The 15746-nt window shown below is 32.6% G+C and overlaps 1 protein-coding gene across 1 annotated transcript; it reads right to left on the bottom strand.

Annotated features, from left to right (window-relative positions):
* Window positions 1-379: 379 nt before the first annotated feature.
* Window positions 380-11235, bottom strand: LOC145944323 (uncharacterized). The gene is made up of 13 exons (XM_083052587.1): window positions 7189-11235; window positions 5544-6888; window positions 4202-5269; window positions 3998-4132; window positions 3733-3870; window positions 2867-3042; window positions 2619-2769; window positions 2145-2312; window positions 1927-2066; window positions 1337-1525; window positions 1146-1289; window positions 557-647; window positions 380-441 (listed from the first exon to the last, which is right to left on the bottom strand). The coding sequence occupies exons 1-13, from the start codon at window positions 11233-11235 to the stop codon at window positions 380-382; spliced, it is 7854 nt and encodes a 2617-aa protein (XP_082908713.1).
* Window positions 11236-15746: the final 4511 nt, after the last annotated feature.

Raw genomic sequence — 15746 nt, 5'->3', positions numbered from 1 at the left:
TGCTATAGTTCTAACAGTAAAAAAAATTTATAGATAAATATGAAGAACATAGAATATATCTATATTATATATACATATATCAAAAAAGCAAATTAACAATAGTTAACATATTGAAACATTTTATATTCGTATACGCTATATCTGTATAACATTTATTATAACATGTTCGATACAATAGACGTCTCATAATTAATGCATTATTTATAATAGGTATAATTATCTCTTGATAGAGAGAAATAAATGTGTGTCTATCAGACGGATGTTATATATTTTTTTTAAAGTAGAATTAAGTTTAAAATATTTATACAAACTTATCTATTAGACTACACAATTCTCTTCCGCGCTATTTGTAACATATTTTCTAATATCGCGTCTTTTATCATGTATCGAAATCACATTCTGGCAGCCGGGGTCCTTTACGATATGATTGCTTTGAATAATCTATATAAATTTATTATACGTATGTGAGAATATGTAACATTTATATGAGGAAGAAAGATCAAAAGATTACATTTTTTATACGTTAATATTTTACATATTGGAAAATGCAGCTTACAATTGTTATAATCTTCATGAGACCGATAAGAATCCGGGCAAACGATCGGAATATTCTTTATACGATGCGATCCCCATTCATCTTCATGTACCTTTTATTTATATATATAATTTATATATTTATTTCTCTCTCTCTCCCTCTCTCTCTCTCTCTCTCTCTATATATATATACAGGGTGTCCGGTAATAGTCGCATCAACCGTCGTGTGCAGATTCCTGGGATCATTTGGAGACGATTTTTCCTCAGCGAAAATGTCGAGGGAGGTCATTATTTTTTGCATGTTTTCAATTTTTGCCATCATGTATCTTTGTAACTAAGCCTTAAATTAAAATTCTATTAAAGTAAACTCTACCTAAAATTAACTGAAGAATGTGAATTTATTATTATTTTATTTCCACAAGGCTTAGTTTGCGAAAAACCCTTTATTTTCAATCGCTTATAACTCGAAAATTATTGGTGTCTCGACATTTTTGCTGAGGAAAAATCGTCTCCAAATGATCCCAGGAATCTGCACACGACGGTTGATGCGACTATTACCGGACACCCTGTATATATATATATATATATACATATATTGTGATTATACAAACCCGCGTCTTTTCGTATTTTCCTCTTTCGTTTTGTTTTCGACGTTTTTTATTTAGATAAAATTTTTTCTTCTTTTTCTTAGCTTTGCATTCATTATCCCATTGCTGATCTTCATTTTCACTTACATCCTTAATTAATGATTGCTCCTCTATGGGATTCTAAGTTAACAAAAAATCGCGTATTACTGTTTCACAATTTCTTTTTTTTTTTGTAATAATTTTACCTCTTGTTCAAATTCTTCTTTGGTTATAATACTAGCTATCTGTTTTGCGCAGAATTTCTTCTTAGCACAGCAGATTATCCATAGGAATAGCAAAAATATCGAAAGCATCACGCCGAGACTTGCTAAAGTTATCATTATAGCGGAGAAAGAACTCCAGAGCTATAAAAGAACAACTTATGTATACATATGCAACAATAACTTTACATATAAATATAAAATGAAAATATGCTCTAAAGTGAAGAAATCTTCTAAAATAAAGATATCTACTAAAATGAAGATATATCATTTAAAATGAAGATGTGCTCTGAAGTAAAGATAATTTCCAAAGTGAAGATATCTTCTAAAATGGAGATATCTTCTAAAGTAAAGATATTTAGAAGTGAAGATATATTAATTAAAAATATTATATATTTAACTAAACAAAGATATATTAAATATATTTAACAAAACGAAGATATTTAAAATGAAGATATCTTTTAAAATGAAGATATTTTTTAAAGTGAAGAGATATATTAATTAAAAATATTATATTGACAAATTGCGATCAATTGGATATGTACCATATTGTAACAGCCTTTCGTCAATGGATCAGTACACGTGCGACAAACTCTGGCACCATGATTCGGTTGATACATACCGGGTGGGCACTTTTTACAGTGCGATATTCCGTCCTCGCTATAAGTACCCATATTACAAGGAACTGAAAACACGTTTTAATTTATTCACATATGCATTTTATCTTATAAATAGATATCATGTGCAAATGTAACATATATACCACAATGCGTGCCATGAAGACCATATCCGGCTGGACAGCTGGAAAACAGGCCGATATTGCTGGTTTTTCCGGCAAATGCATTTGTTCTTCCTCTTTTCCATCTTGCAAATGTGGACTTTTCAGCGATCGGAACCAATCTCTGCTCATAATGAGGTAATCTGAAAATAACTGTAGTTAAAGAACTCTATAGAGATGCTATTGTTAATTGAAAAGCCGCAATATTCCTCTCCTTTGTAAAGCTATAAAAAAGTTGAAATTATCGATCAATTATTTCTTATTGTGTGTAAAATATCAAAATATATTTTTTGACGAAATAAAAAATGATTTGTTGATTTAAAAATCTTGCATTGTAAATATATTGGAATTTTAATCAAAATTTAATTATTATATATGAAATTGTATGTGATTTTCGCATTACAAAAAATAGAGGATATATTACGGCAAAATAAAACAAATACACAGATATCAACTAACTAGTTTTCCCAAGGAGGATTTGTAAATTTTTACTCAGTATCAGCGAAAGTTTGTCTTGAATGGCTTTAAGACAGAAGACATTGCAGCGTTTGGGATCGATTGTCATCAGTTTGACTATATGCGATGGTAATAACAGAATATTTACTGTAATCTGTAACAAAATAACACAGATCTTCCGAAATTGAGAGGGACTTGCGCTAAATAAATAAAACATTTTTATTTTATATGTATAATATATCGAAACGTACTTGGCTTCGAGAGCAAGATGGTGTCAAGGTATAAACATTGCAAATATCTGCCTCGCATATAATATCATTCAGTTTAACTGGAAGATACGTCACCAATATATCCAAATCCCTTTCGTCGCAAGATCGCGTATAATAACGATTCTCACCGTGTATAATGTATCTCGGTAGTGTCACAACTGTAGAAAAATAAGATTGTCTTCAATTTGATGAAGTTAAGTTTCAAAAAAAATACGATAAAATAATTCGATAAAATAAATATTTCGATAAATATTTTGTTTCAAAAATAAATATTTCGATAAAAAAAATATCAATTTGATGAAACTAAAAATAAATATTCGACAAGAAAATATTAAATACTCGATAAAATATGTAATACTCAAAAAATATTAATTTGGTGTAATAAGTATTTTGATAAAATAAGTATTTCGATAAAAAAATACTCGATAAAAAATATTAAATACTCTATAAAAAATATTTGTTTAATGAAATTAAGTTTCGGAAAAATACATATTATATATAATTTGATAAAATAAAAAACTTCGCACAATCCTTATGAAAATTGAATTTCGATGGAATTGACTTTTTTTCCTCATATGTTGTAGCTTATGATGTGCTAAAAATGTAATAGGCTCAAAAAAAGCTAAATAATAAACAATTACTGCCAATCACACACGAAAAACTCTGGCTCTGCGAGTTGTTTGACTGGCTGTAACTCAATAATTATTTAGCTTTGAAGCTATTGCATCTTTTGTTCAGCAAGTCACAAGCTACAATAAATGAAAAAAACCAGCCAATTCTACCGAAATCCAGTTTCCATAAGGATTGTGCGAAGTCCTTTCATCAATAATTAATGATCGATAATCTACCTTGCAAACAAACTTCGTAGGTAGTTTCTACAGGCTCTTCAGTCTCGGGACCGATGTACGTCGCGATGCATGTGTAATTTCCCGTATCTTTGGCATTTACATTTCGCAATTCCAAATCACCGTTTTCAGTCACAAAACCTACAAGAGGTCAGTAAAGATTTTATAGATATCGTTACGTTACATTAAAATATTTTAATATAAAAGTATATTTTAATATTGAAATATGTTAATATGCAAATGTGAAGCAAATGTGCTATGATTATACCAAAAATTGCGATGCCATCGGTCCTTTTCCATACATAACTCGGTCTGCTGATACTCGATAGCCAAGTGATACCATCCCCGTCTTGATTACAGGGTAAATTGAGATTAAGACCAGGCAATGAAACGATATCGTGATCTAAAAAAAAGGATAAAACTCTTCAATACAAAAGAATTTGTATTTGACAAAAAAAATTGTAAAAAATACCATTGCCGAGTTCCAAATCGCTCTTAAAATCATCCTCCAACTCTTCTAGGTTGATATATTTTTGGCCTTTTAACGATTCGATGTTATAATGAGGCTGTGGAAATTCTTTAGCTTCTTCCGCGTCAGAATCCATCGAAATCACTATCTTGTCTTGGGTCTCTTTATATACGCTGCAATTAAGCTCCTTAATTTCGTCCAACGAAAAGCTTATTCTGTTCAATATAGATTTTATATTTTCAATCACGTTCACGATATCGCAAATGCAATTTAAATAATCATGTTTTTTTCTCTCGCGCGACACGAACATTGATTGATTTTTGTGATCAGCAATGATATCGTTATTCGTTACTTTCTTATCATTCTTTTTGTTATCGCTACTTTTCGCCTGAGAATAATGATTCGTAGTCGTTCTTGTGATCGTTTTACCCAAATTTTTTTTATTTATGATACAGCTGTCTGTACAACTTTTAGGAGAGTACGAATTAATATTTTGCGATTTTGCCGATTGTTTCTTTCTAATTTTATCTCTGATATTTATATTATCTTTAGATTTAATTATTTGATGCTTTGATTCGTTCTCATTGACACTACACAATTTTCGAGTTTTCGCTATTATTAAATCCTCATTGCTGTATCGATTCAATTCGCGCAAATTTTGCGTATTCTTTCTTGTTATATTTTTAAGACCGATTTTTCGCTTCTCCATAGAAATATTATACTTCCTCGTTTTATTATTATAAACATTTCGTTTGTTGTAATGTATATTACGTTTCGCTTTTGCATCGGTATTTATTTCATTTTTTAGGACAACGTAGAGACACGTTGTTCTAGTAACCGACACGTCGATAGCTTTGCTTTCCTCAGTTGTAATACTAAATACAACTGACGGTTCCGTAACTTCGAGTTCCCAAAATCTAGTGCCACCCAGGTGATATATCGTACTTTTTTCTGTAGGCCATATTTGATCTAACAATTTTGCTTCATTTTCTATCTTGCTTTTATTCTCACCGTATAAAAATTTATCACGTATCGGTATCGATGTCGTACATTCCTCATAATTCATATAATCTATTATGTAATAATATGAAAATTATTAGAAATAAAAATGCTTTTTTTACATATTATATCAGGCTATAGAAACAAAAAAGAAATAGAGTATAATATTACCTGAAGATAGAAGTTTACACAGTCGATTACTTTGTACATATAATTATATAATTATAAATATATATAATTATATATAACTATACTCTTACAATCGACGATGTGCAAAAACATAACAAATAAAAATAAATAAATCCATAGAAATTAATGATATTTGAAAAGGCTCTATTCATTATACTTTTTAACATACCCTCGAAAGAATCATCTTTTTCTAATTTTTCTTTTTCCTGTAGATCGTCTCCCTCTTGTAAATCACTTTTTTCTTCATAGTACGGCGCTGCAATCTTCCCATCTTCCTCAAATTTTGTAACATCGTCATTTGACTCAGATATAATCATTGTTAATTCTTCATTCGGTTTAGCAGATATCACTTCATGCGTCTCTCTGTCTTTATTATACCTGAGATGTAGCACGTTTACCGTGTAATATTCATCCTCTTTTTCATCTAATTTCTCCTCCTCGGTTATTACACTTGTAGCTTTTTGATTCGAAACGTTGGCTGTATTTTTCTCTGCCGGCAAAACATTTATTTTTTCAATACATTTGTCATTGTCATTGGAGAAATTATTCCTTCTTGCAGAAATTAAATTATGTTCGATGAAAGCGTTTCTTTTTCTGTATTTTTTATTATCTAACGTAAAAGTTTTTGGAAAGACATGTTCATAGGAATCAAGAATATGTTGTTCGTAAAGAAGAGTTTTACCTCGAAAATTGTGGGTAGAATCTTCTTGTGTATTAATAGTGGTAGAAATCTTTTTTAAAGATTTTTCCTTTTTTCCATAGATCCTAGTGAAACCTTTAAAATGTCGCATTGGTTTTGTAATTCCGTTATTCAGCCATTCGTGATGCGATAATTGCAAATTGTCGATTTTACGCGTAGTTTCTATCGTTCCTCTTCTTTTATACCGAAAATTCGATGGAAAATTGCGAAATTTTGACTCCCTAATTTCCCTCGTATTTTTAAACGAGAGAAGCTTTCTGTTTAAATGACCGACCGACTTCTGCCCTCTATTTTTTTCAGGAAAATGCGGTAGACACACTTTCTTAACTACAAAGGGAATCGTCGTATTTTCCAAAACGTTCAGACATATTCTTCTCGTCACAATCTCTTCTTCCATCTTTTGTGTCGTGATTTTTTCGGGAATATATCTTGTCCGCTTTTCCTCTTCAGTATCTTTTGTAGTCTCGTATCGAGAAGTCACCATCTTTGTAGTAGTTCGATTTTCTATCTTCTCGGTTACCTTTTTAATCTCCGTTACTACTTGCGTCTTTATAGCAGTATTTTCGATTGGTGGAATAGGAGTTGATAAACTCGTCGACACAATCGGTTTTTCGGACAACGCAATCAATGTACGCATTTCTTCTTCCTCGAGTTTCGTCTTCATATACAATTCAAATTCTATCATATCTTTCTCTAATCGTTTCTCTCTTTCCAGCAACATTTTTTCTCTCTTCTCCAATTCGCGTTCCATCTTGCGCAATTTTTCTTTCATGCTTTCTATTTCTTCATCATATTCTATCTTCTTGATTGTGCTAATAGTTAAAGCTGTAGTTGTCTTAATAAATGGTGAAGTGACTGAAGACTCGCTATAAATGTCTTCTGTTTTTTCCGTAGTATACGAAATAGGAGTTGTAACCGAAATAGATGAAGTAGTAATATCAATAGCCGGTGTGATTAAACCAGTTAATGTCATTGTAGACGAAGTGAATGGAAATACACTACAAAAGGTTACATAACTCGTAGTATATCTTTCTTTTGTAATACGAGTTGGGGTCGCTATTGAAGTTGCGCCCATTTCATATGAACTGATGTTAAATGTAGCAGTAGGTAGAATAGTGAATTCTTCAATAGCCAAAGTAATCGGACTGGTGAACACCATCGTAGGCGAGGTAAATAAAGATTCACTCAGGTAAGCGGTTTCATAACTGGTAATATACATTTCTTCGGTAGTGGTTTCGATTGAAACCAAACTGATGTTGTATAAGTCTACGACATATGACGTCAGAGTTGTATAATTCGTAATATACATTTCTTCTGTCTCTTTTGTAAGGTACATTTCTTTTGTAATGTACATTTCTTCTGTCGCTTCTGTCTCTTTGTACGTCACAGAAGTACTTTCCTCCGTGGTATAAAATATAACCGTTTCCTCTGTTACTTCTACCATATATGTTGGAAATGTACTTTCTTTCGTAGTCTCTTCTGTGCTTTCTGTGACGTTTGTCGCAAATATACCTTCTTCTGTGGTGTACAATGGCGTTGTTTCGGTTGAAGTTGTAATAATTTCGGTTAAACTCAACGTATCGAGAAGAAGAGATGTGATTTTAATCTCTGTAGTAGGAGCTACAGTCACAGTAATATAGCTCGCAGTTGTACCACTCACTATTGTAATATTCTTTGTCTTCTCTTTTTCACGTTGCATCATTTCCTCATGTTTCTTCTTCTCCCATTGCTGTTCTTTTTCCTTTAACCTTTCCTCTCTCTCCGTCACTTCTCTCTCACGCTGCTTGAGATCATCGAGTAGTTGCAGTAACTGTTTTCTCTGTTCCTCTCGCCCAATTGTAGTTCGCCTCATTGTAACAAATTCAGTTTCTGGGACAATTGTAGTATACGAAGTAATCTCTTCTTTTGTAATTAACTTCGTCGCCAAAGTGATTACTTCAGAAGCAATTTCGGTAGCAGTTTCCATCTCTAAGAATGTTACTCCAATAGCTTCTCTCTCCAATAATGTTGTCAACGTTGATGAGACGAAAAAGGAAGTCAACTTCACTACTGAAGTAAATTCAGTCTCCGTTGAAATTTCTGTCGAAGTCGAAGTCTCCTCCAATTCAATCACCGAAATTTCTTCGGGCTTTGTGATAAATTTTGGCGCCGTAACACTATATATCTGCGTCAAAAATTTCGATGTAGCTTCTGTATATTTGGCAGGAATCGTTAGGTATTCAAGCGGTTTCGTAATGATTTCGAAAACTGTCGAAGGAAGAAGAGTGTATTCTTCCGTAGAGCCAAAGGTTAACGCCATTGTCATCGATTCTTCCTCTTTACTCGTGATAGATGTTATAAACATGGCTCCTACTTCAGTCGTCGTTATATTCTCAATAATAGTCTCCGTAGATGTTTTCAAAGCAGAAGTCAAAGCAAATTCTTCTTCAGTGTATGTGTAAGGTATTTTCGTGATAGGTATAGGTAAAATTATAGTATGAGTTGATGTAGAAGTTGTAAAATACATTGTAAACTCTGAAGTTTTTGTTTCATACGAAGATGTTGTGCCTTTATCAAAAGGTGGACTTGTTGCTGTTTCTTTGGGCAGTTTTGTATATTTTGCTGTACTCGATGTCACAGTCGTTTTACGCTTCATCGTAGTTTTGTACTCTTCATAATAATACCAATTATCAGTCGGTATTTCAGTATCGCATTCCTCATACTCTTCATATTCTTTTTCGTAAAACGGTTCCTTTGCTACGTAATATTCTGTTTCGGCTTCTGGCATTTCTGTAGTGATCGCTGCCAAAGTTGAAATAGTGGGCTGAATTGTTCTTTCGGTAAATAATATAGAACTCTCTAAAATGTATGATGGACTTGTTAATATCGTTGTGAATTCTTCTTCCTCCGATATAGTTTCTGACAATACAGAAATAACTTCCGGCATAGTAGCGGACGTTTCCGACGTAATTAATATTGATAAGGTAAATTCTGATAGTGGAGTAAATGTTTCAGTTTTTAAGATTGCTATCTGCTCTGGTTTTTCAGTAATTGGCAACAATGTGACAGGTGTTGTTATCATGCTTGTCTTCTCTGTGGCTTCTCGTAAGAATGAAACAGTCGTCATGGCTATTGTCAATGTCAAGCTGGTATTCGCGACACTTGTTTCTATTACAGGTATTGTACTTTTTTCCGTAAAGGTCAATGTGATTTTCATAGGCGTTGATATTTCTACAGTTGTAAAAGTAACATTAGTAATCTCTTTTATCAAAGAAGATTCTTCAGTTATTGTAGTAAAACTAATTTCTTCGCTGCTAGCAGTAATAGTTTCTATTGCAAATAAAGTTGTTTCTGTCGTGATTTCGATAGAAAACATCGTGGTAGATAGTGGTATATACGTCATTAAAGTTGTCGCTTCTATAATAGTGGTTTCTTCCGTAGTGATCCAAGTTGCAATACGCTCTTCCGTTGTTAATTCAACTAAACTCGTTGTGGAAATTACTTCAGTTAACGATATAGTTGTCGAAGTTGACTCTTCGGTCATTTCTGTCAAAGATGTGTTAAAAGTTATTTCGCTCAGCGTTGTATTTGTACTCACAATTGATGGAGTCAGCGTAGCTTCGAACGGAGATGTAATAACAGGAATCATCGGAAGAGTCGCGGTCTCGGTTGTTGCTGTTTTAAACGTGGTAAAAATAGTGGTGAAAAGTGTTTTATTTATTGCTACACTTGTATTTAAGAATGTCGTCGTAGTTATTAATGTAGGCAGTGTAGTTAGTAATGTTTTAATTGTAGATATTGTAGATGTTATCGAAGAAGTTGTAGTCTCGATCTCTTCTGTCAAAAGGGTAGTGAAAATCGTACACGGCGTTTCGCTTAACGTTGTATTCGTAACCAGTGACAATGGCGTTGTCGTGGTTAATTTTAATAGTGTAGTTGATGGTACTGTGGTTTTAACAGAAGTTGTAGCGGATCGTTTTGTCGTCATCAATGTCAATAACGTAGTTGGAATTGTCTTGACTGCAGTGGTTGTAACAGATATTACCGAAGATATTGAAGTGCTCTCAATCGTCTCGGTGATTATTGAAGTTTTGATAATCGTTTGAATTTTGGTAGTTATTGAACTTTCAATTAACGTCGAAATTTCAGTAGTCGTTGATGGTTTAATGATTGTTCGAAGAGGCAAAGTGTTGGTAATTGTTGAAATTCCAGAAGACGTTTTTGTAATTGTAGTTTCTATAGTGGTTAGAAGAGTTTCGGTGATTTTTGTAGATGAAACTTCAATAGTTGTTGGAGTTGTACTAGACGTTGAAGTTTCATTAAGCATTGAAGTTTTGCTAATTATCGGAATTTTAGTAGTCGTCGGAGTTTCAATGATTGTTGGGATTTCCGTTGTTATTTCTTCCGTTGTTATAGTTTTCTCGATTTGCGTTACTGGACTCTCTCCTTCCGGTGTTAAAGTAGTTATAGCAATCTCTGTTGATGTGCTTACAATCGTCTCTGTTCTTTCCGAAATTGTAGGCGAGCTTGTGATTGCAGTAATAGTATATCTTACGACAGTAATGGCGATGGAAGTTATTGATGTTTCAGTTGTACCTTTAGTTACTTGCGCAGGTGGAACAAATTGTGTGGTTGACAAAGTGGTTATATGCATATATTCTGTAGTAGTTGTACTTTCTATAGATGTCGTTTTAATTTCTTCGGCGACTAAACTAGTTACTTCTGTTATTTTTGCAGTACTTGCCGACGTTATAGCTCTATACAAAGTTGTATTCTCACCTAAAATAGCTGTGGATTTGGTCATCATTATAGTTGGACTTATAACTGTAATCATTCTTTCAGTTACAGAAATAGCTTCTTCTATCGGTGTTGTAATTCGAGGCTTTTTTGTAATTATCAATGATGTTAAAATTGGTATAGCGAGAGTTGTTATTTGAATTGTCGACTCTGCAGTTTCTGCAGTTGTAAACGATGGTACGGTCGAAATTATATACAAGGATGTGCTTGTTTCGAAAGGGAAACTTTGTGTTACTTCCGTCGTCAATGTACTTTTTACAATTTCTTCCTCAGTCGTGGATGCCTCTTCAATTAAAGTTGTCGAAGTAGCTGCAGGGACTGTGATTCTCAAAGTAATATTTGCGATACCTTCTAAAAATGATGTTAATAGCATGGCAGATTCAGTTGTCAATTTTACCGTAGAAGTTTCAGTTACTTCAGTAAATATTGCGACAGTCAATGTTGTATTTTCAATTTCAAGGATTTCATCGAAAATTGGTAGTCCTGTCGTATAAAGTTGTGGCGGTGTAGTAGGCATCGTTATCGTGAAAGCACTCAACGTAACTGACAATTGTGTCAGTGATATAGCTTCCACAACTTCATAATCTATTTTCTTCTTTGTTGTAGTCTCCAAAACGGTAGTCATTGATCTCTCAATAGGATAGGGCAAAATTGTTACTGTAGTGACAAAAAATTCCGTAGTTGAGATCAGCGACTCCGTTACGATGTCGGTCAGTTCTACATAAGGTTTCTTCGTTATGTTGAACAATCGAAGTATGTCGAGATAAGCCGTCGCTTCCTTAAGAGAGTAAGATTGCGGATCCATGGGAGAATATTTCTTCTCCTTGTCACTAGACAATTTACTCGTTCCATTGTATCGCGTCGTCAAATCTCGTTTCCTATTTAATAAGAAATTTATCCTGCTATCTTTGACTGCGGACATATTCGGAAATTTAGACAACGTATTATGTCGTGACGAAGAAATTGACTCGTTTAATTTTCTCTTTTCGAGAAAGTTTCTATGATCATTTCTAATCGAGCTTTCACGTTTATGCAACGGTGTAGTTAATTTATTTAAGAAGTAGTTATTAAATTTTCTCTTTAATTTTACATCATTTCTTGTCCGATCTATAATATTTTTTTCTTTAATTTTAATGTGCTTCTTGCCCAAAGATTGATTGTTAGAACTTTCTATGAAGAGATCGAAATTGTCCTTGCTGTTAATTAACTCTGCGATATTCGTGGTTTTTCTCTCTTTACTCTCTCGCTCAATCCTCGCTGATCTGACAACATTTTTTTTATTACACAGTCTGTTTTGTACGTTGCTAATGCTTTGGTTGACCAATTTAACAGCGGTTAGCAATTTTTTCAACTCCGAGGACAACGGTTCAATTGCCTTTAATAAAGCGCGTGGATTCCCCACATTAGATTGCTTCTTCTTCAATGACCACTCATCATCAGTAACGGAAAGTAACAAAGCGGATGTTGTGTAATCTTCGACGTTAAGAAATGAATCCAATTTAATAGTAGTATAATTATTAAACAATGTTTCATCGATAAATTTGTCATTATAATTGAAATCGTTGGAATAAGTTGATTTTTTATCACTACATTCGCTTGAAATTGAGATTCCAGATTCTATATCATCTTTATTTGTATCTAGATTATTTAAAATATTCTCAGCATTATTAAGAAAGAAATGATCGGTATTCGAGTAGGAAGTTAAACGATCATTTTCCTTAGAATACGAAAATACATCGTAATTTGATATGTCGAAAGAAGGAGATGTCGATGAGAATATGGAAGAATTGTAAGGAATGACTTCAGCATCCACAGAAGAGATATATTTATAATCCGGAACGCTAAGGGTGACTTGTTGATCGAGTATTTCAGGAATTGTGTCGTTTAAATTGGGACGAGTCTGAAAGCCAATACCTGGATACAAGAAATTAGAATACAAGAGTGTCGTGAACTTTTCCATGTTTTCTTCAAAGATACGAGAATCGAGATTAGTATGTAAATAATTTGTATCGTAATCGGATAAACGGTGATTATTGGAATCTCTATGATGAAGATACACTCTACCTACGTTTTTCATGTCGTGGTGCATATGAGCTTTAAACGAAATGATGGCCGATGTTGTATTTTTTTCAATCTTATTTCTTCCTAATAATTTGTAACGATTGGGAATAATCGTTCCACCTATACTCGTTTCAGAATTATCTTTGATATTCTTCAAAACGTATAGATCCTTGGAAACCGGTACCAAAAGGAATCTTTCATTAGAATCTGCTAAGTGGTCCTTAGGTGAGTCTTGTTTAATATTACGCGAATCTGAAAAACCTTTCCGATATCCATTCTGTCGCCATTCGAATCTTTGAGATGGCCTAGAGTTCGACGAATCCATATCGACAGGTATTTTAGGATATGCAGAAAATGGTACTTTGTTGATCAGTTTCTCAAAAACGGGGCTTCTTACGGATTTCGAATTTTGAAATTTGGAAAATACTAAATTTTTATCAGGAACATTTGCATCGAATAATAACTCGTACGGATTTGAACGTCGATCAGAAGCGATTAGAGAAATCGCTTTATCAGAGGAACGATAAGAATTTAAATTCCTTGATGACGGTATCTTAAACATGGTTCGATTGATCATTTCTGTTTTTATTTTTTCTGTGGGATCCGAAACTTGCCAAATTGGAAGTCCTCGTGTTTTCGTGGATAAAGTATCCTCCTCCTTCTTGTCGACATCCTCATCAACATCATTATTCTCGAAGACATTTCGATAACGCGCGATGTTTGAATCCTTGGCACGTTTCTTCCTTCTTCGGAGATTTTGTTTGATTCGTTCCAACTTACCATTTCTAATTTTGTGGTTTCGCGATAAGCCGTCAAATCGATTGATTAACGATTGTCCCCTACGCTTATTTGTCTCTCGGGTCACTTTATCATCGATAAGTACCTCATCTCGTATCGCTTCATTTTTCTGTCTGAGGATATGCTTTACGCCGTTTCCTAAAAATGTTTAAAGAGGGAAAAACTGGGAGAAGACGATATATATAATTTGCTAGAAAATAAAACTACTTATATTATATAATCACTAAAACCTTCACACTTAGGATGAAGAAATCTTTCGAGAAGAATTTAGTATACAATCCGAATTACCTGACGTTGTCCTGGTGGTCTCACCACCGTTTGCGATCCTTGCCACATAAATCGCAATGTAAAATACGACAAGAGGAACGATTCGCATAGCGTCATATCACAGGCATTCTTAGAGGCGATCGTATGCTCGCGATTCGTGCGTATCGTGACCGTTATTTTGCATATATTTTCCATCGAGCATTATACAATGGAAGGTACTGTCATAAAAAAGCAGTGCTTGTAGCGCTTCTTGCATCGATATGAAGTCCCCATAACAATCCGCAAAGCGATGATAAATGTGAGCGATATATGTCGATAACTGACGAACGTTTTATACTCACATTTATATACAGGGTGTTAAAAAATTAGACCGACAAACTTTAAAGGGAAAAAAAGACTTCAAAATAAACATTTTTTGTTAATACTAATTTTCTCTGATGTTTAGTAATGGAGGAATCTTTCAGCATTTACTGTAAAAAGAGTAAATCACTTTTATGTATTTATTCCTTTTTTTTTTTGTTAAAGATTAAAATACAATTTAATTTTTCTACTTATATGTTTGTTTATTGTTTAAGTCACAAACTACTATTTCATACCATGTAATATTAAAACTAGAAACGTTGTAAACAAAAATAATATTAACAAAAAATATTTATTTTGATATCTTCTATTTCCCTTCAAAATTTATCAGTCTAATTTTTTAACACCCTGTATATATATTCACTTACAGGGTATTTTATTTCATGTAATTTATAACTAGCAGCTATACATATTTTTTCTTAAAAACTATGTGTTCTTTTTCAACCAATTGATTTCTCTCATTATTTTGTGCATAAAAGTATATAGAAATAAAATCATCAAAAAAAATATTTTATGAGATACATTTCATATTTGTATAAAATTATGTAAGATCATCGAAAAATGAATATTTCAAATAAATTATGTTAAATATAAAATTATGTTAAAATACAAATTATTTCGTAAACTATTTACCTTTTGGCCATCTTATAACTTTTTATGTTAAATATTATGAGGAATCGATTTAAAAAAAGAAATAGAGTAATTTCATTTTTTTTAAAACTAGCTATGTTAATCCTCAAATGATTTTGAAAAATGACCTTATAGTTAAAATTCAAGATTATATTCCTCTCGAAACTTTTTAACTTTTATATGAAGTATTTTTTGTCGTTACAGCCATATAGTTTTAAAGATATTCAACTATATATCAATTAAAATAAAATATCTAATACATGTATATAAATACAGATATAAAACGCAAGGAATTGCATATAGTTGCAACACGCTTTCGCAAGTTATTTTATCTTGATTGCCATTTTGATATATAATAATATATATATATATTATATATGTGTATATATATAATATATAATATTATATATATATAGTTTTCCAGTATATTTATATGATTATTTAATTATATAATGGCAATAAAAATAACTCTTGCGAAAGGGCCTGCAACTATATGCAACTCTTTACGCATAAATATACAGAATTGCATAACTTTAGGCGCACTTTTGCGATTTTGTACAAATACTAACGATAATTGTTGAAAAAAATATTCATATATATGTAAACCTATATAGAAAGAATGGTTTGTTTAGATTTTATATAATTTTATTGAAAATTCTTTGCGATTGTCACTGAAAAAGATTAAAAAACACTTTAATATACTTCATTCTATGCACAAATTAGTGTTGAAGGACACGTGTGCAACTCGACGCACGTGCCGCGTATGTG

Source organism: Prenolepis imparis, unplaced genomic scaffold (genome assembly GCF_030444845.1).
Source record: "Prenolepis imparis isolate NDT839.2.m4 unplaced genomic scaffold, iyPreImpa1.0 SCAF_13, whole genome shotgun sequence".
Classification (NCBI taxonomy): domain Eukaryota; kingdom Metazoa; phylum Arthropoda; class Insecta; order Hymenoptera; family Formicidae; genus Prenolepis; species Prenolepis imparis.
Note: the sequence above shows the minus strand (reverse complement) of the source record. Positions and strands in the feature narration are given on the sequence as shown.

What these genes read in the sequence shown, in the direction of transcription:
- LOC145944323 (XM_083052587.1), bottom strand. Translation starts at nt 11,235, where the DNA reads ATGCTATTAACATCATTTTTAGAAGGTATCGCAAATATTACTTTGAGA. An exon ending in TTTCGAGGGTATGTTAAAAA is followed by an intron (nt 5,270 to 5,543) that starts GTATAATGAATA and finishes ATTACATAATAG; the next exon opens with ATTATATGAATTATGAGGAA. An exon ending in CGATGGCATCGCAATTTTTG is followed by an intron (nt 3,871 to 3,997) that starts GTATAATCATAG and finishes GACCTCTTGTAG; the next exon opens with GTTTTGTGACTGAAAACGGT.